Source organism: Ischnura elegans, chromosome 7 (genome assembly GCF_921293095.1).
Source record: "Ischnura elegans chromosome 7, ioIscEleg1.1, whole genome shotgun sequence".
Lineage (NCBI taxonomy): Eukaryota > Metazoa > Arthropoda > Insecta > Odonata > Coenagrionidae > Ischnura > Ischnura elegans.
Window position 1 is genome coordinate 88,803,409 of NC_060252.1, and position 22,085 is coordinate 88,825,493.

General features: G+C 37.8%; 2 protein-coding genes across 4 annotated transcripts; both read left to right on the forward strand.

Moving 5' to 3' along the window:
• The first annotated feature begins 454 nt into the window (after nucleotides 1-454).
• On the forward strand, nucleotides 455-19,818 carry LOC124162023. 3 transcript variants are annotated; one of them, XR_006865473.1, is made up of 3 exons: nucleotides 455-2,362; nucleotides 4,344-4,965; nucleotides 19,235-19,818. XR_006865473.1 is itself a non-coding variant. In XM_046538349.1 (2 exons), the coding sequence occupies exons 1-2, from the start codon at nucleotides 1,066-1,068 to the stop codon at nucleotides 4,721-4,723; spliced, it is 1,677 nt and encodes a 558-aa protein (XP_046394305.1). In that variant the 5' UTR covers nucleotides 455-1,065; the 3' UTR covers nucleotides 4,724-6,961. The 3 variants fall into 3 exon arrangements, 1 of the variants encoding a protein (XP_046394305.1); XR_006865472.1 differs by lacking the exon at nucleotides 19,235-19,818 and adding an exon at nucleotides 10,901-12,206; XM_046538349.1 differs by lacking the exon at nucleotides 19,235-19,818 and having other exon boundaries at nucleotides 4,344-6,961.
• Nucleotides 16,660-19,818, forward strand: LOC124162025 (cell wall protein IFF6-like). Its single transcript, XM_046538352.1, has 2 exons — nucleotides 16,660-17,017; nucleotides 19,220-19,818. Exons 1-2 carry the CDS (start codon nucleotides 16,938-16,940, stop codon nucleotides 19,695-19,697), a joined length of 558 nt encoding a protein of 185 aa, XP_046394308.1. The 5' UTR covers nucleotides 16,660-16,937; the 3' UTR covers nucleotides 19,698-19,818.
• Nucleotides 19,819-22,085: the final 2,267 nt, after the last annotated feature.

Genomic DNA, 22,085 nt, shown 5'->3' on the forward strand with positions numbered 1-22,085 from the left:
ACCATATACGATACTAGGCAGAAGTTAAATAGTCTCAAACGATGCGTCTTTGTTGACGGCAGGGGGAACTGCATAAGGGAGGCCCAATTCCATCTCATAGTAAGTTGATTTATTTTGCCACTCCGTTCACTTTTTTATCGGCCTTCAAAACTGTCAGCGGCGCTGTTATGGGTGCAATGTGACATTGGCGTACCCAAAAACAAAACTGGTGGGGGGGCAAAACTAGCCGCGGTCGTTCAAGTTGTAACTTTTTTGCACAGAAAAGTTTAAAGAAACCGAATCTTTGAGTAAAATTATGACAGCAATTAATTAGTTTTTATAATTATTTGCTTGAAAAAAATAATGATTTTTATTTTAGTTAAATGTCTTATACTAATATCATTTTTCTGCACTTGCAAAGTGTTTTCATAACTTTTGTGTTGACTTAATTTATTTTCGCTTCTACGGGGGGGGGGGGCAGTTGGGTACTCCCCCCTCCTTACCCCGCTGGGTACGCCCATGCAATATGATCCACTTTTTCTAATATGTTGCATTTAAATGTTTGTAATTGCAAGAAAAGTATTGAAAAGGAATGAATTTGATGGCTCACATCGTCATTTATATAAATTTCGGTTAAAATCCCTAATTATGCCTAATTTCCTAGTGAATCTCGGATCACTTTGTCCGTCAGCGATGGGAGTGACGATTTTTGTAAATCCATTTAAATGCGCGGTGGATGACAACACGTTTAGACGCCGACTTGACAGTCCAATTTTGTAATATTCGTGGTTGTCGAAATCGAAATGCCGTGACTGCTTCGCGCACAGAGGGATTCACTGCACCAATTTGACTAGAACCAATAAGAGTCGACAGTTTTTTTTTTCAAGTTTAAACTCTGCGCTTGGCATTTCGGAAAAATTCGCTGCAGGGCATTCTTTGATTTCGTTGTGCAGTTCAGTAGGCATTCGTCTGCCGGTCGTGATAGGACACAGCCGAATATTTCGGCCACGAAGACATCCAAGTCGGTCTGACCGTGTCAGACTTTTAAGTACTTGTTCGCGATCGAAAACCAATTCCTGCCCGAGGATGACTTTACTATCCACCGTCATAGTTGTGAGTTTATTGACAATTTGCGGGGTGTCTCAGTACGCGCTGGATACTGTTAGAAAGCCGAGTGAAGATCTGACAGCTGGAAAGAAGTTACCGTCACATTCGGTTACAGAAGGTGGTCCACATATTGGAATAACAGATGGAGAACCAGGACCGTGGATACCTTTGTCTCGTCAATATGCTTCCGTAGTCCCTGCTGTCACATCATCAGGCGTGACGATATCTTCAACAACCGAGAACCATAATTACGCTTTGCTACACTCTACATCGCACGTCAATCCAGAAACCGACCGCTCCTGGGAGTCTGACGCCAAATACGACAAACGCAGGGGTGATAAGAGTTCCAGCCAGACTGATGCGATTGCTGCGAACTTAGATGGTTCAACTTACACCCCTGATAAACAAGTAGCTGCTTTCACTTCGACAACCACCACCAGCCCAAGCCGCATGTTCATGGAGGACCACGGCAGAAACAATTCGCAAGAGTTGAAAATTAAGGTGAACCATACATATCGCGGGAGTCAGCTCCAGCAACGCTTTTTGCATGATGAAAGCCATCAGAATGGTTCGGTCTCGGAGCCGAAGAACGGATCCGCATTCAAATTACTGGAGGAAAAAGAGCGACTGATCGACGCGGTAATAGATGAGGGCCAGTTGAAGTTCTTTTCTTCCAAATTCCATTTTCCTGCGGGATCAAACACTTTTGTTGCTACGTTGACTCGTAATGATTCCAGTGACAGCGTTCGCGGAGTGAGTCAAAAATACGAATCAGTAATGATTGAGAAGAGCCACTCTCCACTTTTACCGGCTCCTATGATAAATGAGGACTTTGGCGATGGTATTCAAGTAAACCTATCATTACCCAATCCTCTACCCAGCGCTGAGAGTAGTCCTAGGAACTCGCTCGTTTCTTCCTCCCCACCCGTTGAAGACAATCGCGGAAACAGTGCACCACATAAGAGAAACGGTTCACCCTTATCTACGCCTTCACCCACCCTTGAAGCGAATCGTGGGAACGGTACATCACATCGGAAGAATGGGTCAAATTTGCTTGCTCCTTCAGCCACCCTTCAACCCAGTGCTAAGAACGACTCACCAAAGAGGAAGAACGGATATACTTCGCCTGCTCCTTCACCCAAACCTGAGGCCGATCAAGAGAGAGGTACAACCCGAAGGAAGAATGGGTCATCTGTTGAACCAGCCACGATCAGGAATAACCAGTCCATGGGTGACAAGAAGATGGTTAACACCGAATCAACTCCGTCCTCCTCAGGTAAGCAAGCTCTTTTCTCCGTGAGTCTTTCGTTGGTGCATGAATTTGGTCTTATCTTGCTGGGAACCCATCCAGGTTATTTTTGGCTGAAGAAATTTAAACTTTGCCCTCCTACAGAATTTTTGGTAATTATTCAGTTTCCCGGCACGCGTCTTTTTGCGATTATTGTCTTCTAATAAAATCAAATCAGTATCCTGAATACAATTACCATTTCTGTTGAGTAAAAGCCGGCAAATTAACTAAAAAGCGGAAAAATCGGAAAATTGTTTTTCGATGATAATTGATCATTTTGGTATTTTGGTACTTCGTAGTTCACTACGGAGTGAATTTTAACTGTCTTTTCCGCGTCCTTATGCACCACTTCAGTGCCCCTAATCACTAGCTCCATGTACGATATATCGCGGCCTGTGATTCCTCCCCATTTCAAGGGAAAACTCTTAGAAAGTCGTAAATGTAGAGGGAAAGTAAATATAAAAGCCGCTTTGGATTAATTGGGTTTCTATTTTCAATTCAGTATTGCTATGCCCCCCTCAATACTCAATTTCCAGTACGTGTTTCCCTATGCTTCACGGCTCATGCTTCTGAAATTTTGGGCGTCTTAAATATATCATGGCAAAGCAACACTGACCTCGCGCTAGGCTCTGTAAAGTTTTTAAGGTCAGATAAATTTGCATATTTAGTGTGCGGCATCAAATTAAACGTCACTGAGGTTGGATCCATTGGAACTTCTGGATCGCAGCATGATACTTTACCCTCTACCCCACCGGAGTCATTGCGCTCTAAAGAAGTTTCCGTTACGAATATCTCGGCTGCATTTACAGCTGTCCCGACGAGAGTAAACTCAATTCTGGGTAAGACGTGAACGAAGCATACTTCTGAGAATATGAGGAAGAATTCGTAGTTGCGTCTTTTACGCGTTGTCATCCTGCGACTCATATGTTTTAATTTCCGCCGTACAAGGGAAATGCGGTTTGAAATTACCCGATGTTATGAGAGTATTACGAGGAAAATTCTTTTTTCCTGAGCTGACCACATGCAGACGCCAATGAGCTTAGCGTAAATTTTTCCGCAAAGTTTTTCCAAATTTGATTCAAAATAGTAATAATGGGTATAATTTCTATTTATTATTATATTTACTGTTATTATTAAACTAAATTTTACCCTCGTGGTAAATGAGAATATCTGGATTTCAATAAAATACAATTTTAACAATGTAATTTTCTAATCCAGTTTAATGTATAACTAGCAATTAATGAGAACTTATGAGTGGTTTTGTTACTCACAAATTTCATGAGCAGCCTTATTGAACGCTCACTTTCATTCACTCTGACATGTTAGCATAAATATTGTTTTAATTCATATAAATTCCGTAACATCTGTCGATGTGAAAGTTATGACATTGAGTAGTGTAACTTCGTGTATCATAATCTCTACTAAACACAAACAAGATGACAAGCCAGGAGTAGCGTGGTTAGCGTGAGTAGGTCCTCGGTACCACTTTATCTACAGCTAAAGTGTGTGTCACCTGCTCCTCATCTCATTCAATTGCTATGTCACGTCGGGGGATATTAGACGGGGGAGGGGCAGTAGTCGGAGGCCAAGAGTCATTGGCCAAAGGACAAGCAATTTTGTGAGGCGAGGCAATTTAAATTTTGGGCGTTTGAGTTTGGAGAGTATAGATTATAGCTTTATTGTACTACCGTTTTCAGCTTCTTTTCAGTTTTATGTATTTTTGGTTTTTAATTTAAATGAAAATTGTATACAATTAAAAAAATTAATCGTTTTTTGCTCTCCGGAAAAGTTGCTGTTTTTGAGGTACGTGTTGTTAGAACTTATCCATCGATATGTTGAATTATAAAGTTTTCTTTACTTCTCATTATGTTAAGTATATTCCATAAAGTCACGCCTGAAACAATTAATTATATCTTTCGATGAAATTGTGTAGTTACAATAAATTTCATTGTGTCTTCATTTGTTAAAGGGAGCTACCCCACACTTGAGCCCGTGCAGTTGGTCCTAAAGCAGAAATCTACCATGTCTCCCATCGGATTGGAAGGTATGCAATCAACTTTCACCGATCTCTCCACCTCTGCAGCTTTTCCGGATCCCTCGAGCAAAGCTGTCGACCACGGCCGTGCCCCAAGCTCTGCGAAGTCACCGCGGAAGGATCGACAAGAACATTTCTTTCACCATGATGAAGTCAGGGAGACGGGAGGCAGCTATGGTAATCTTACTCTCGTGCCTTATTCAATAGTGAGGGCACCGTCCAAAAGCCAGGAGCAGCCGAAGGAACCGCCGTGTCCAGAGGGTCAAAGGTGGGCGTCGAAACGATGTCGCCCGGTGAGGAATAAAAACGATTAGCATCGATGACTGTACCGGAAAACTCGCGGCCTCGGCTAGCTAAACATTTCATCCTCCCCCTCCACCCTTTCCCCTCTGTTTTCTTTCGTAAATAGCTTGTGGACGTATGTAATCCCTCGCATTCCTCTCGGTGAATCCGCAAGTGAGCGTTACAAACTTCTTGTCAAGAGTTCTCTGTGCTCCAATTATCTTATCTGAGCTCTCCTGGTGGCCTTTATTGTTCCGACGCTGGTACCAAACAGGTGAATTTATTTCTTAGGGCAACACCAGTACATAATGTTTAACTGACTTGTTTACGTGATGATAAGTTTAGGCTGCTTTCACCCCTAATTCGTCAATTACATCTGAGCTATGCAAAGTACTTGAGTGGTGATCCGGTGTCTGCATCATTTGTACATGTCATTCCTTACTTCACGTTGAACTGTGTTCTTTAAAACTTTCCCTTGATTGACAAAGAGTGTTTTATTACTATTTCTTAAGTATTATAAAGGGTTTACAACTTTATTGATGATTTTACTTCATCCTACGGTTGGAAAAATGTAGTGATATTGAGTTTTAATTGTTTCTTAACTAACTTTTTATTTGCATATGAATTTTTCATTTTTTAAGCGTAATTGTTCAGTTTGCAAGATACTTCTTCAAATAAATCCTGTTTTACCATAAAAAAGTACATTCGTCTACCGTAGCCTTTCATAATTTGCTCGGAGAATCTTCTATGTGAACGTGAGTGAGGGCATTATTCTTCTTATCCAGACTAATCATCCTTATGTTAGGGCGCTTTTTGTGGACATTAACAACCTTGCTCCGTGACCAAATAGCTGAAGTTTTTTCTTTAATGCTATTTATGTCATCCCTCCTTCATTATGCATTTCAAAACTATGCGCAATAAAAAATATTTAATTGCCTACTAAATGTTTGTTTTTTATCCGTCCCACCTTCAATGTAGATGTGTGTTAGCGACACTATTTGGATTCATTCACTGTGAATTCAGTATTAACTCTTCCCCTGGCCAAATATTCGAGGATATTATGAAAAAATGAAGTTTTGCAAATATGAAGTTTTTTTACCTTTGAGTTTTTTTTTTAACTGATTATTATTTTTATGTGTGAAATAAGTGTAATTTAAAGATTATTGACGCATTTTTCTCATCGATTTGTTCGTGGTTATTCATGTTTTCTTCACTCAGAGCAAGCGATCGTTTAGTCTTATCGTAGTCCTCTCGGATCAATTGTCAAAGCTACAATTTTAATTATTCTTATCCCTTCCGAAGGCCGTCATTGATAAAAAAAAGCTGTAGACTTGTTCTAATTTATAGTTTTGACACCCTTACTCGTGCATCAATTGTATCGATGTCGTATGAGATGTACAAAAATGGTGGCTCAACGTGTTTTTTTTCTCTCCGGAGTTGTAATTATGCACTAGAAATTGCTTCATTTTAATTTTCCTCTTCCCGCATCTCCCTACTCTATTTCTGCCACACGAAATATTCAAGTGGTGTAACTCTGTCTGTTCATATGACAAATCCGTCCCTACTTAGTTATTCATCACTGTGTGCTTTAGGAATAATTTCCCCTGATTAACTACGACTTCGATGTCATATTTTCTCCTGATCGTTAATGATTGTTCAAGAGTATAACAGAATTTAAATCTTTATTTCTCCACAAATTTAATGAATTGAAAATGTTTAAAGTATAATTAAATTTAATACTTGGGAAAAATGTACCATTTTTTTGTTCTAGCGATGTAAAAAGATTATATTTTGAATTTTTGTGTGAAGCATTGACTTTGTGAAGTCATTATTCTTTATATGTCTGGTAATTACTTATGACATATTTCTATAGGAAATAACGTTATTTTAATGGTACCCGCATATGTCGATCCTGCTGTTTCGTTGTATCCAATAACGCTTGTGTGTGTGAAAAGTTTTAAGTGTAGTTAATATTTCAATTCTTCGATGGAAATTTGAGAATTGAAACTAGGAGCCATATTCAAATACCATTGCCAATTACACTGATTTTCATATGTGCAATACTTGAAATGCATATTTTTCTCGAAATTTTATTTTTTTAATGTGATTACTTAATAAAAATGTACATGTGTATTGAATTTTAAATGCAAATGTTTTAGATTTTAGATTTCTATGTAAACAGCTTTCTTTTGGGACGTGAAGTTCATGATTTTTTCTCAGTTGTAAATTTTTAATAGTTTAATAGTTAAGTATAGATTTTTTCCCTTAAAAACGCATTTTTCTTTATTCATTCCGTCCAACATATAACGCTTTCTACGACTAACCCATTCTAAGTTTTTTTTTGCCTTGCTGCCAGTTGCTGGAAACAGGCAACCTGCAATCGTGAATCTTTTGTTACTAGGTAACAAAAGTTAGGTGGTGGTACAAGAGACATTCTTGTTTATGAGGAAATGCTATAGAAAATGGGGAATTCTTTCAAATTAGCAATGGGCCGCTGTCAGAGTTGCTACCGTATCGATCGTTAGGCCTTTTTATCGGCAATATATATATTTAAGAGATATGCGAAGGTCACGGAGATCTTATTAGAGCCCCAAAGTATATCTAGGACCAACGGAAGGGATTAATTAATAGAGATATTTACCGAGCGGATAGATATGGGAATTTTTTCTGCCCAGAAGCATAAAGGACTACAATGAATACTGGTCGTATTTTTGTTTGAGCATGTGCTCTTTATATGTGAACGGCTGGTGTCCTAACACCCCCTTCCACACGTCTTTTTAGGCAACTTGTGAAGTAGTATGTAGATGACGATAATTTTCAAATTAACTCCTTCACCCCCTCCCTTTTCAACCTTCTTGCATATAAATACGCTCATCAGAAAGCAGGGATGGCAATCGAAACAAAGCGAAAGCCAAAACCGGTAAAATGTCAATAGTGTCGTTCCCACCAGCGAAATGTAGAAACAAAACGAAAATGAATAAAACCCGGAGAGCTAAAATCAAGGTAAAACGGAATCGGAGTCAAAACTACTTCGGGTCGATACTTAAGTAAACCTCTTGGACGAAACGAAACGCAGATAATGTTTCCCACCGTAGAGATAACGAACTTCACCTCCAAAAGGTTTAGTTTTGACCCACATCCCAGTACGAAGTACGGTTTAATGAAGTAGAGGTTCACCCTACCGCATCTTGATGATTGGGGCACTTTTCCGCTCATAATGCGCAACGCAGTGTTCAGTCGTAATGTAACGAAGCTATATACTTTAAAGTCAATACATTCTGTCATGAAATGGGTCGAAACTATTCCTTTCTTTCCCCATCCACTCAACTTCTGGAATCGAAGCTTAACTATGAGCGTCGGGGTTTCGATTAATTTAGTTTCGTTCACGGGGTTAAAGTTTCGTCCCGGGTCAAAACTAAACTCCTCGGTGATTTCGTGCGGGAACGAAACTAAACCTAGGGCTCGTGTTTTCGTTTCCCTCCGGATCGAAAGGAAACATTTTCGTTCCGTTTCAATTCCCATCCCTGATAGAAAGACTACCTGAATTACCTATGAAAAAGTGGCCTGCAATGGCCACGAAACGTCGAGCAAAAACATAACAAACACGCAGGGCATACCCAAAAAAATCGCCGACAGCTACAATGAACGCGTAAGAACTTCAATCAAGAAATTTGTGCTTACTTTTCCACTGTCATTTGAATTCTGTATATATTCAATAACTTGATGTAACATATTTAACCGTTTCTGGCAAAACGCACAAGGCCCGCAATGTTATTATTTCAAGGAACTCGAGTCTCGCCATTTTTTGTATGAAAATGTGTTATTTTCTTTTAATATCGGTGGAAGTTCAATGGATATAATAATATTACCGAGAGTCAACGTCTTTTGAGATATTTCTGCCTATTTCTTTTCATGGAATAAGGACTTTTTCATTTTTCTTCATAAACCAGCTGTCTTGATGTCGTATGTCAACCTCCTACCTAAGTAACCTAAAAGATAAATCATTCTTATTTGCGTTTCCATGAAAAATATTTAGGAAATATCATCATTCCTATCTCCTCTTACAAATTTGATCGTGCAGACCGCAACGCAATTTTCTGTTGCACTCCGAAGTTATGAGATATGTTTATGATGAATGGAGAATTTTTTTTTTCACACCGCGAATTATTCTTTAGAGGACTCGTTACGCTCTCCCATGGTTTCTTTTCGATATGATTTCCTGGCGTATCGTTTGTTGGAAACTTACGTAATATTCTCGAAATTCTCCGAATTTAAGGAGTAAACTAAAGGCTAATGAAGAAAATGTATAAATTATTATCAAATGTTTAGAACCATGGTGGGCATGCGAGCGAAATACTTGCTCAGGAGATTTAGGTTGCTTGCCGGCTTGTCTCCCCGCCCCCCCAGTTATGATCCTGGGTACGCCCTTGCAGTTAGATGATTTTCTATTAATGATTGAATATGAATGATAAATAAAATGTTTCTTTGGTTCTTTAAAAAAAACCTCTTGCCAGCATTTAACTGTATCTCAAATATGAAAATATTTACCTCAGAGAAAAGGTTAAGGCTGCATCTTCATGCTTAGGATGCCAATTAATACTGACAGGATTTTACTCTTTATTCTGAAATTTTCAAGGTAATAGCGTAGGTGTTAAATAAGTAATACACCTAGAAATGAGACTATAGTTCATTTCAAATATCTTCCAACTGAGAGGCAGGACTGATTTTGGTAGGGGGTGAGGACGTAGGGCACGTGACTTCCTGAAAGCCAACCAGAATACGATGGAAGGAGTCTAGCCTCCGTGAAATTCCGACGCTTGTAGACCTAGGTCATGTGTGCTTTGTGAGTAAGTTAGCTATGTTGCTAAGTGGGAAGAGAGTTTTTGACAGTCTTCAGTTTCAATTCAATGGCAAAGTCTTTTGAGAAAACTTGGCAACGCCGGCTTCTCTCTCTAACCATCCCAAATACATACACTCAAGCCGGCAGAGTTGTCCATTGAAAGTTCGAAACGAGGGGTAAAGAACCCTGCGCCAGCACGATTTGCAGCCAATCACTGTCCCCAAGCGCACCTCACACCCTCGCCTAGTCAAACAACGTTGTCACATTCATGCGAAGCACTGACAAGACTGAGCCACCAAAGCAAGCCCTCTCTTCGGTCCCACCACCTGCTGCGACGCCACTCGAAACATTCCTAGCTTGCACGACTGGGTCAGCTGCAAAGATGTTTGAAAAGTGCCATGGTTGGCCCCTCCGGAGTAATGATCTTTAAGCCTGTGTTACATTCAGGCCATAGTGCCCGATGCATGCTAATCCCACGCCTCAAGTTCAATATTGAATTTAAAGCGAGTGATGATGATATAGCTCAGCTTTGTTGCTGAAAAAAGTGTCTACCTCCTGAAGGTATAATGAAATTTCAGTCGGATCGTTGTACAGAGAAATAAACCATGAATCACCCTTGTTATATTGCAGAATTCCAAACTCTGGTTTCATGGCTTTCTAACTGATATCGTTACATAATAGTATTGGACTAAATGTATTACTAGCTACAGTGTAAAATAGCATATGCATATAATTTTTGGGACGCTTCAAGCAAGAGTGTTTGCAGTTGCGAAAATGTGAACCAAAGTAACAGATACGCTAAAAAAAAATGGTCGCTATACAATTCTTCTCTTGCAACCATGAAGTAAAAAAATAACAAAATAGCTATAAAATATCAGGGCCTCATTACATTGTCCCGAATGAGAAATCCATTATTACCTTAAATATATGTAGAGATATTATTACCCAAAACGGGTAACGAAAATTTGATAAATGGGGTAAGGGTGGGTATGTAGACGAAGAAATGTTTGCTGTTATCATATAAACACGCTAGGCCGGTGGTGTAACTAGGAGTATGCTGAGGGAGGGGATGAGGAGACCTTGGTGGGCGACCCCCCACCCTGGCAAGGGTAGGTCAGGGAAAGTGTTTGATAAATGACAAGCCTGGAAATCATTTTGGCACTTGAAATAGAACTTTAACCAGATGTAGTTATTGTATGTCAAAACTAGACTATAGTTTTATAATTTTTTTTCTCTGAGGCTTTGGGGGGATCTGTATCCCTTATTCCCCTATAGTTACGCCACTGCGCTAGGCGTTTAAAGGTTAGGGCAATGTCAAGTGTGATTTAATATTTTAGAATGGATCGCCTTCTCCATTATCTATTCGCAGTTCCGAAGCTGATTCTATTGGGAACACCATGAAATTTTTACATCTTCCTTTAATGGCAACATTTCTGCTGTCACTGTTGGCCATCATCTTTGCTAAACCGGAGCCTAGAATGAATAATGTAGCGGATAATTCACGGCCCGGCATCCAAGTGGGTCACATCACTGTGTGGGCTGATGATGCGGACGGAGTTGTTCGCCGAACCAAGCGACAGCGATTCAGTACCACGGAGTTCGTGAACGGCCGACAACCCATAAGGAATCCAGACAAAAGAGGAAGAATAAGGCCACAAAGGCTTAGCTACAATTACCGTCGCCGCGGTTAAGACTCGCCTGATTGGAAGCAAACGGATACAGCAAGTGTATCAGAGATGAAATAATATAGTCGGAGATATCGAACAAAAATAACACCGGGGAAAAATCACATAATATATTGTTACAGAAAGGTGTTTTTCTGTCATTCCGTAAATGCTTCGTTAATACTGCACCTACATAGACAAATTAGGTATCATTTTAAACGTTGAACCACCGACTTTTGACGAAAAATACAATTACAATCTTAAATTTTACTATTCAACCAATAATTTTGCTCCAAAGTTTCGATTTTTCCATGTTGGTTACTCGCTCAAGGTATATCAACTCCACAATTTTTATTCTACAACATTATTACTCCTAATATTGCCTTTAAAGAAGTTTTATAAATTGCGTGCCATTATTCAGTAACAGGCGTCACGACTGTTCCTACTAGAACCAGACTCTTTTGCCTGTATTTTATTCATATATTTTGTATATTTGTGAAAGAATCTACTTAATTAAAACCCAATTACACCTTTTCCTTATCATACTTATTCCTTGATAGCGTGAAATTGCGAATTTTCGCACGGGTTACCTACTTTTTAACTTATTTTCTCTTGACTTCGGTTTTGGAGCTTGTTTGTGGTAAAATTGACACGTTGATTTCAAAACTGTGGTTAATTTTCTGGCACGTCAAATTTTTCTCTATTTCTTGTGTAATTGTGACCACCCTCGGCTAGATGTGAGCGTCGATCACAGGAGGGATCATTGCTCTCCAATTGGCTGACATTATCCTTATCCGACTAGCACTGCTTGACTTACGCCGAAGGAGACCAGCGACAGGTACTACATAGCAGTGCAGTTATGCAGGATATAATATAGTGTGACACAGGCATGTTGCCCGATAATTGCTTCGTAAGGGAGCTTTGGTGTTGCACGAGTTGCCTACACTGATATGTATCCATTCACGCTTACCTGTGCCTTTGCATAAATAAAATCATTCCCTATGGACAATATGTGAGGCATGATTTCCCTTTAAATTTCTTCATTTGCAAATTTATTATGACGTATGAGACAAAAATAAGGTATCCTGTAGCATGAATTCTTTACGTGACAGATAATAACTGAGGCTTCTTATCCAGAGGCCAAAAATTTAGGCTTTAGTCAAAAACAAGTCAAAGGCCTAAGATTACAATATAGATGTTCTCCAGTGTAATTAGAGAACCAGGTTAGTAACTGAGTAAGAGCATCTGAGCTGCTGTAAGTATGTAAGTAAAAAGGGATTACATTTTCATGTACATCTACGACTTCTTCTAGATCTCATTTCTAGATTCCACGTATTATCCTGCGACGCACCTCAAGAGAGTTTCGCCGGGAGTATTTTTTCATCAACATGAAGCATTAATCACGCTAAAATTGCTCTCCGCGGTTATCGAATGTTAAACAGAACACGTGAACATGCTTGCAAACGCAAATTATCAATCGCTTCATGAAATTCAGGACTATCTCGGTGGTACAATTAAAGGGACAGATAAAATTATTTTAGTCGATAAAAAGGTTTTAAATAAACAATGGATTAACCGCAAATAAATAGGAAGGAAAAAGTAACTAAAAAGTTTTAGTAAAATATAGGGTGAAAAACATTTAAAAAGTTGTTCTAGCGAGTGCAGCATTTAACGTCTTGATTTTGGCAAATGTTATTCATGTAAATTACATATACATGTATGGTACTTGTTTATAACTTTTTTCTTTTATGATCTGAGGAAAGAGAGACATAAGTAAACTTGAATAAATAGAATTTTAAATTCAATAAAACCCTCAAATGGTATTTTAAGATACCTTTAGCATTACTTTCTACTGTTGACTACATTTGAGTACGTTTTTCAGACGCTTCCAAATGCCATTTATCTTTGGTTTCTCAGAGTTTCTTTTTTACTTCTATACCGATCTTCCATGGTGATAAGCGTCAGGTGAATACCAAAATATCTTATGTTAATAAAAGTAATTTAGGAAGACTTCATCGTATACTTTCTTATTTTATAACATTAATTATATTTTATATTGGGACTTAAATGGGACATAAAAAATATGCCTACTCAATAGGTTGTTGTTCATATTACTCTCAGAAAAAATTCATGCATTTTCTCAAAAGTGGCTGGAATGTATTCTTTCTGAAATTGCACTGGGCTCTAACAGTTTAATTCAAATATTGAAAGGAAAATGTAGCTAAGCCCAGTATAAAATATTGTACTTACCCAATTTCTGAGAATAATTTTCCATTGATGCCCAATATATCTTAACGCTCTGTTAATGTAACCTTTCCTTATGGGAAAATACGTTTCCTCCATAATACGGATCTGAATATATTATTTCTTACTTCTATACGTTTTTAAAGTGGCGAATAGGCAGTCTTTAACTCTGTTTACCTTATAGTCATTAGGAGCTGATATTTTAGGATTGTCAAAAGTTTTTTTGCCCTTATTAAGGTACAATGCTTCTAAAAACTAACATTTTTAAGTTAAAAGCAATGATTTTTATATGTAGGTAATGAAAAAGCCCATTTCCTTCGATCTAATGCCATTTTATACACCATTATTTGCCTTCCTAAGTAACTCACAGATCTCCTTTCATTTTCCTCTCCTTTTTTTCTTAATTCTTCCACTCCCCCTTCCAAGCCACAAAGCCGGTTACTCTTTATGGATCTTGACCAATAATCGCTGACTAAAGCTGAGGATCATATAGTTTATGACATATACCGCGCAAAACTTGGTCATTAATTATCGTGTGGAAGTTACAAATGTATCCTGTATCTAAAACATGAACGTCAAGAGCTTAATTCAAGTATGCCGCGTTCAGCCACAGTGAAAAATTTACGGAGTCACCCGCAATGTACAAATTGTGTGAAAATTCCGCATAGATGAAAGCATTCGGCTTTAAATAAAAGCAAACGGTTATTTTCTCCGTGGGATTTTTGCGTCAAGATCTTGCTTTTTTACCTCAGTTGTGGATTTTACCTCTTTTATACTGTATTTGGCTGCCAGGCTCTCTAGATAGCGCTATTTACCTTGAATAAATCTACAACATACTTCCTACTTTTGAGATAATTTTTAAAATTGTGAAAATTTTATGATGCCACGGTAATTTCGCTGTGGTTGAATTTTTAACCTAATTGCATTTCGGAAAGTGCCTTTATCTTTTTAAAAAATCTGCTTTCAACTACGCCATGTTTTTTGTAGTAAGAAAGGAATGTCGAATATTCGTCATTTAGGGATAATAAATGTTTATTGTTATTGAAAAATGGGATATATGATATGATAAGATGCAATACACCTTGTTTATTATATTAAATTGATATATTAACGAGATTTAATTGGAATAGACCCATGAGAGAACTTTTTCTAAATTTTTTTCCGGAAAAAATCGGTTTGACCTCATCAAACGAGGCATCAATGTATTCAATTTACCAAATGTATCGATATAACTAATATCCATGCACTCTTTATGGTTCGTTAGCTTTGTATGAGGATCTTTATCTGCCCAAATGTAAAATATCAATTATTTATTATTATGAGGAAATTACTGGTTTCATTTTTAGACTTTCTTATCTTCTGTCCTATTGTTTTGCATTGTAATCTCGATTCATGTCGTCTATGACAACAATTCCTTGTTATATTAACATACGTGAAAAATACTTTGTCTCGAATCGAGTTATGGTAAATAACTGACAAAAACTATTTTATACTATCAAATCTTGATAACGGTGAAAAAAGGAGTAATTATAAGCGTGCTGCGAAAAAAATAAACGATTTGTAAAACCCTTTATTCGCATCTTGAAATTGATGGCCTGTAGGAATTCAAGGGCATCAATGAAATTCATGATGAGTTTGTGAGAAAATATATTATCAAAATTGCTCCTACGTTTATGAAGAGGTTCTGAATATAATATAGAGGATATACCATTATAAACGATATGTTTTAGTTCAAACTTATGCCTCAAAAATTTAGCAAATTATTATTCCACCTTTTCAACCTCATCTATTATGAGATACCACTCACCCTGTAATGAGATGACCAGACACAAAAATTATATTCAAGAGTGCATTTGACTATAATCTACAGCAAAAATACAATAAAAAAAGGTTATTTTTAGATAAACGAAATTGAAAATAAATCATTACAGTTATTTTTCAACTTGACAAAATACTTGACAATAATCTGCAGTAAAAATACAATAAAAAAGGCTATTTTTAGATAAACTAAATTGAATAGAACTCATAACAGTTATTTTTCAATTTGAGAAAATACTTCGAAGACAAATAATTTTTTCAATGCAATAGCCACAAACAAAGGATAAACAACACGTGGAACCCAGTTGGCCGTAAAATTTCTCCATCTCCTCCCTCCATTTCTTCGCCCTCCCCTCCATCAACCTCCTTACCCATTTGAAATAAATAAAAGGCCTCCGTCGCCAAGTATTATTATTACCCATGAACAAGTGACCTGCAGTTGGCCACGAAAGGTTGGACCATATCTCTGGGTGCATCACACGGCGCGCAGCCGTATGTTTAATTATAATTGTGCGGGTCGTAATGATAAATATCATTATTAGCCGCGCAAGCTTCAATCAAGAAGTGCATTGAACCAACTCTCAGCTAAACACCACTGGAAAACTGTTACTAGTACATATACAAGGTCAATTCCTACACCAAGTATACATGAAAATTCAGCTCAACAATGCAGCGCCAGTTATTTGTCAAAGATATGTTCAATTAAAAAGCATAGTTAACCATACAAACGGTGATACAATACATGAATGCATGATGTAGCCGCCTTTTTCTCCCCCTTGATGGTCTGAAGACGATTTCATCTCAATTAATGATTTATAATCATAAGATTGAGTTAATTACGGCCATTTGATTAAAAATAGCATTGAATTTACCCTCACCTTCGATGAAATAGAGATTTCAGTGCTCCAATTTTATATATTTTGTAGACAAAATAGCCAGGAGTCTGGAAAAATATGCGGAAAAATTATCGTAAAGTTTGGTTAATTGTGAAGTAGCGTAACCTTTTTGAGTTGGTAGTGTCGTCATCATTTTTTTCATATCTCTTCTTTAATTTTGTATTAATATTTCCCGTACACTATCGTAAGCTCAATTATCTTAAGATAAACAAATGGATATAAAATGTCTCCGGATTCGACGGTAGTTCATTTACAATATATATTTTTTTAATGTCTAAATTTTCTATTGAATATACTGTTTAATTTTAAATACGATGGCTCTTTATCGTTAAATATTTTTCGATTCTAAAATTCCTGTGTAATCTAGTGTTAACTCTCTAACATACTGGTTCTGTTTCATCAAACATTCTTTATGCCTATTTTTGTTTATTGAATCTACTGGTTTCTATTTAATATTGCGGTTAGGTAATATTGAACTTCATTTGATGCCTACATTTTTTATATAATTTACATCTAATATCACCAGCATTTTTACCCATTTAAGGCTTATTTCCTTCGGCCAAAATTGCAAGAGTTCTCGAGGAATGTTTTCGCGTTTCGTGACCATTATATTTCCTCTTCCTCTTGCGTCAGTCTAACCGCTATCCACTACGTGATAATTTGGCGTGTCCTTAGAAGACAGAATCACGTGACCAATGTTGAGATCAGCTGGGGACACTGGGATGTGTTAACTCTTCTCTAGTTCCAACCAACAGACAGGCGTTTACTATCGGTTCATCTCTGCATGCTAAAAGAATTTCTGCGTTTGATTGCAAATCCTTCGGCGCTGAAGACTTACATTTCAAGTTGTCCACCCAAACTATGGTGAGTATATATTATTTTCCAATGAAATTCTTGTTTTAAATGCATACTGAATCTAAAATATTACAAATGGATGTTTTTGAATGAAATTCTAGCATAAATTTACACAGAGCATAAATTTAAAAACCGGAAACAGTGCTGAACGTGGCTTACACACTCGCAGGTTATTATTTTTTTAGTTTAAAATTTTGCCCTTATTGTATTTTTAAATCAGGACCTTCTAAGCCACATAGCTTATCAGAAGATTCCGTAGTATTCGTACCAGTGGCATGTTACATAGTGGAAAATAATATTAACATACATAAAACAGAACTCAAAACACATCTCATTGGAAAGAATAAAAAACTTAAACCTGTAACATGAATACATTTGTCAATCCTGGCACACAAACTAAAAGTGATAATTCGCTATGCGGGCGAAAACTTTTTTCTTACTTTTGATGCTGTTGTGAAATAATTTACATAAAAGAGATTTTTTTGAGTTATGTGTTGATTGTTAATTTGATTAAAAACTCTATAACAAAATTAATCATTGCGAGAAAGACACTGCCTTACTCTTTTTGATACTAAAAATTATTCGATTGTAATCGCAGTTCAATCTGTTTATTTTAATTTGTATTTTTAAGGATACCATGTAAATATAAGCACCCAACGTGTAACTCAAGGTGCGTTTTGAGGATAAATATTTGTCGAGTTTTGATGTTTAGTGTCTCATGGGCCAAAAAAGTCTTCGGTTATGGAAAAATGTGTAAATCTCGAGACAACTTTGCATGCAACTTAATCATTCACGTACAAAGGTTATAATTGCCCCAATATAACTCTCCCGTGACCATTAAATCAAGTTTCTTATAAAATATAACATCCATTTAACCAGTTTCAGTACGAAAAACGTCGTAACATTTCTATTATGTATTTTCATTAGTTTACAACAGCTTTTATGAAAGTATTCAAACCACAAAGATTACCTAATAAAAAACTATTTGAACTTCAGAGTATATTTATTTTACTATATTTCAGTTCCACATCATTACGACGAAAATATTTCCATTTGTCATAAATACCTGAACATGTTTCCTAAAATGCACACAGCTCGCATTATTTGCCCTCAAAATCAACTACAGCAGCTCATGTTATGAGATAAATATCTGAAATTTACTTTATCATGCGCTGTCGCTGAAAAAAATTCTAGCTACGAATTTAAGTATACCGGGACTAGCCACGGTGATAACTTTTACGGGAGTCACCCGCAATGCACAATTGTGCGAAAAATCCACAGAGAAAAAATCATTCGCCTTGACCGGGATAAACTGGCTAAACTGGCTTAACTGGCTAAAGCACTCGGCCGGAAATCGAGGGATCCGGGTTCGTATCCCGGTCAAGGCGAATGATTTTTTCTCTGGATTTTTCGCACAATTGTGCATTGCGGGGGACTCCCGTAAAAGTTATCACCGTGGCTAGTCCCGGTATACTTAAATTCGTCAAAGAGAGAACACCTATATGTGTTCAAAGTTCGGACTTTACTCTCCGGCTGTGGCGCCGTGCGCACGATTTGGACTGCTCGTCGCATAATATGCTCAGCAGTCCATACCACCTTGTCCGGTATAGTCCACAAATTTCCACAGGGAAGAATGACGCCTCGGTAGCTCAACTGGCTAAAGCACTCGGCCGGAAATCGAGGGATCCCGGTCAAGGCGAATGATTTTTTCTCTGTGGATTTTTCGCACAAAATTCTAGCTCTTTACGTACATTATGTAGAATGTTTAAATCTGCAGAACCTCAGGCGGTGGTAGTGGAGGCGATTTTAATTATTTTTTGTACATAAACATGGGGTCGCCTCTCCTTGATTACTGAGTTATGACTACAGTAAATACACTAAATAACTACGGCTGGACTAAGGCAAAAATATTGATCGAGGATGATATGACTGACATAGAATTTTCCTATTTTTCTTACGATTCTTAGGAGTCATCTGCTATCTCATACTCCTCTCAGGACGTCCACAATATACCGATGACAGATACATTAGATATTTATTTATGAATTGGTTTTATCAATCGCAATGTCATTCTTACTAGAGTAGATGACAAACGTATCTGTTGATGAGTTGCTCAGGTGTTATGAGAGAAAGACAATGCTTGATTACTTAAACTGACGAAATGATAGGTGTTTAATTATGCTCAGAGATATTTCATTACATAATCTATAGTTTCTTTCTTTTCAGTTGCGGGTTTCTCAGGCTTAGGTTTATGATGAGGGTTTTCTTCATAATTCTTCTCGCAGCCCTCTCCCTAATGGCGGAAAATACTACGAATCCGGTGGAAACGAGTGAAGTGAATGCAGTTTTAAGTGAAACCTCAGTTACGACGAGTAGCAGTGAAGATAACAGTGAAGAAAAAAGCAATTCGACAAGTAGCAGTGAAGAAACAAGTGATACGACAAGTGGCAGTGAAGATAAAACCAATACGACTAGTAGCACTGAAGAAAACAGCGATGCGACGAGTAGCAGTGAAGAAACAAGCGGAACGACGAGTAGCAGTGAAGAAACAAGCAATATGACGACTTCAAACACCTCGCAGAGCTCTCCAGGAGATGGGAAGCTGGAAGGATTCGTCATCGGAAGAGAAACGCCTTTGATGCAACTGGATGACAGGAATAGACCAAGACCCATGAATCCCAGCGATTGACCGCATTATTGCTTTGACACGAGCGGCTGAAACTGCTCTTTAAAATGTTGTGGACTCGAGTTTGGATACGAATAAATAAATAACGAACATGGATACATAAAATACAATGTTATTTTCTTAATCCTTTGTTATTTTAATCACTCACTCATTGATTCTACCCGAAGGTCGGTATTGATACGTGAGAGTTGATCTCAACTTTGACCAGGGGCGGATTCAGCATCAAATTTGGGGGGGGGGGGTCATGACCCGAGGATTAGGGGGTATGGAATACCCCCCCGAGAGAGAGGCGCCTTCTCCTGTGTAAAACTTTTTAAATACCCATTTTTTTACGCATTTCGGAGCCTAAAATTTCATATTTAATCTTCACAACAGATTAAATTGAACAATTTTATGCATTCATAGAAACAAAAACTATAAAAGTATTAAAAATTAAAAAAAAGGATAAGGTTTGGAGGAGTCATGATGCCTTTAACCCCCGCAAAATCAGCAACTGCCTTATACTAACAATAAGTCACAAGCGTGTTAACTTTGCGCATTCAGAGTAGAACGGTCAATTTCTTTCCCTAGGATACCTCGCACATCTAGGTTTTCTTAGAGGGTGCCCGAAGGTCTCACCCGCGACCTTTTGGTCAGTGGCCAAGGGCTCTACCGACAAAGCTTCCACAGTCCTTCCATTTGAGACTAACTTTTACTTTTAGATACGAATTATTATTTTACGTGATTTTAACGAAGGAATTGCTGTTTTTTAAGGTGCTCAGGCCTAATTTAATAACTCGTTACGAAAAAAAAACATTTAATAGAAAATACAGTTTAAAAAATACTAGAAGCACGTCTCTGTGGGTAATGCTGTAAGTTCTTAACTTTTATTTCCTGATCGAGCATAATTTAATAACTCATAATGCAAAAAAAATATTTAATTACAATCAATGCTTATCTAATACTAGATGCAAATCTTTGCTGAATATGTACTTAGTGCCTAATTTTAACATAAAATTTACCTCCGCCATTTACGGATCGCCATTTACGAAGTTTCTAAACTTAACATATTCTCTAAAATTAAACACGTTTTCGGTCAAATGGAGGAGTAACAAGCTTACAAGGGGAGTCCCTCAAGTGTCAGCACCATATATCGTTCAAATTCGGCTACGTGGTAGATAATGAATGCTCATGAAATGTGGTTTTCATTTCAGCCGTCAAGGCGCAATAATTTTTGAGTTATTTCCAACGGAAAGTACCATGGAAACGCATGAAAACATGCAACCCGCAGCACAAAATACACAGTCAGTGCTCTTCGTCCGAGTAAAGGCCGGGACACACATGACCGCACCGAGCCCGCACCGACACACGGCCGAGTGTTGGACGTGCTACGGCGAGAAAGGAAAACAATGCATTCAAACGCGTAGGGACACACACCACCGCACCGTGCCCGCACCGTCATCGTGCTTGGAGACCGCGCCGAGCCCGCACCGTCACCGACTAGTTCAGTTTACTTTTTGACGGTGACGGTGCGGGCTCGTGCAATATGGAGAGCGAGAAACTTATTGAAGAAGTGCGGAAATTCCCAGTTCTTGATTGATTTTCTCTGAATGTAACCATGGACTACAAAATAATCATTGTTACCATAAACAAACACCACAAATTAAGTTACGTTGAACTCCTGTGTTTCCCTTTTCTCAATTACTTAATACTGAATTTGTCATTTCATTTTATTATAAACTAAACACAGTATTGTAACTTTATATATTTATGCTTCCAAATTTTACTATCATATTATATTTAATTCATCCATACGTTTATCTCATTTTCTTTTTCATAACCAAGCCCTTTAGATGATATACAATTATATCGAAGCGTTGGCTAAATTTGGTTTTTATTTATTTGGACTTAAACCCCAAGAACTCACAAAAATATAAATAAATAAGTTTAAGAAGAGGTAAAGAAAGAATTAAAATTTAATAATAATAATGAACGCACTAACACAGTTGAATTTTCCACAGTTGAAAGTTGAAGTTCAAAATATTATCTCTACTTGTACGTTAAATTCTAATGTCATTTAGCGTTAAATCTTGGGCGTATTATATTCCCAGTGCAGCCCTCGCTTGCCACACTACACTTCCAACTGGAGAGTTAAAGAAATCCTTGAGTTTTTCTCGAACAGCAAACGCTTCTCCTGTTGACCCTCCTCGTAGACGGGGTAGGTCTTGAAGATTGCAGGCCCTGCTAGGGAGTCTGGTGCTCTCAGTCCCATCATTGCTTTCATTTAATGCTGACATGTTACTTCCTTCATTTTGTCTTATTAAATTGTGGAGAACGCAAGCAGCTAGTACTAAAGTCGTAATGTTTTCAGGATTTCCTTGCAACCGTCGGGAGAAAATGCAAAACTTCTGT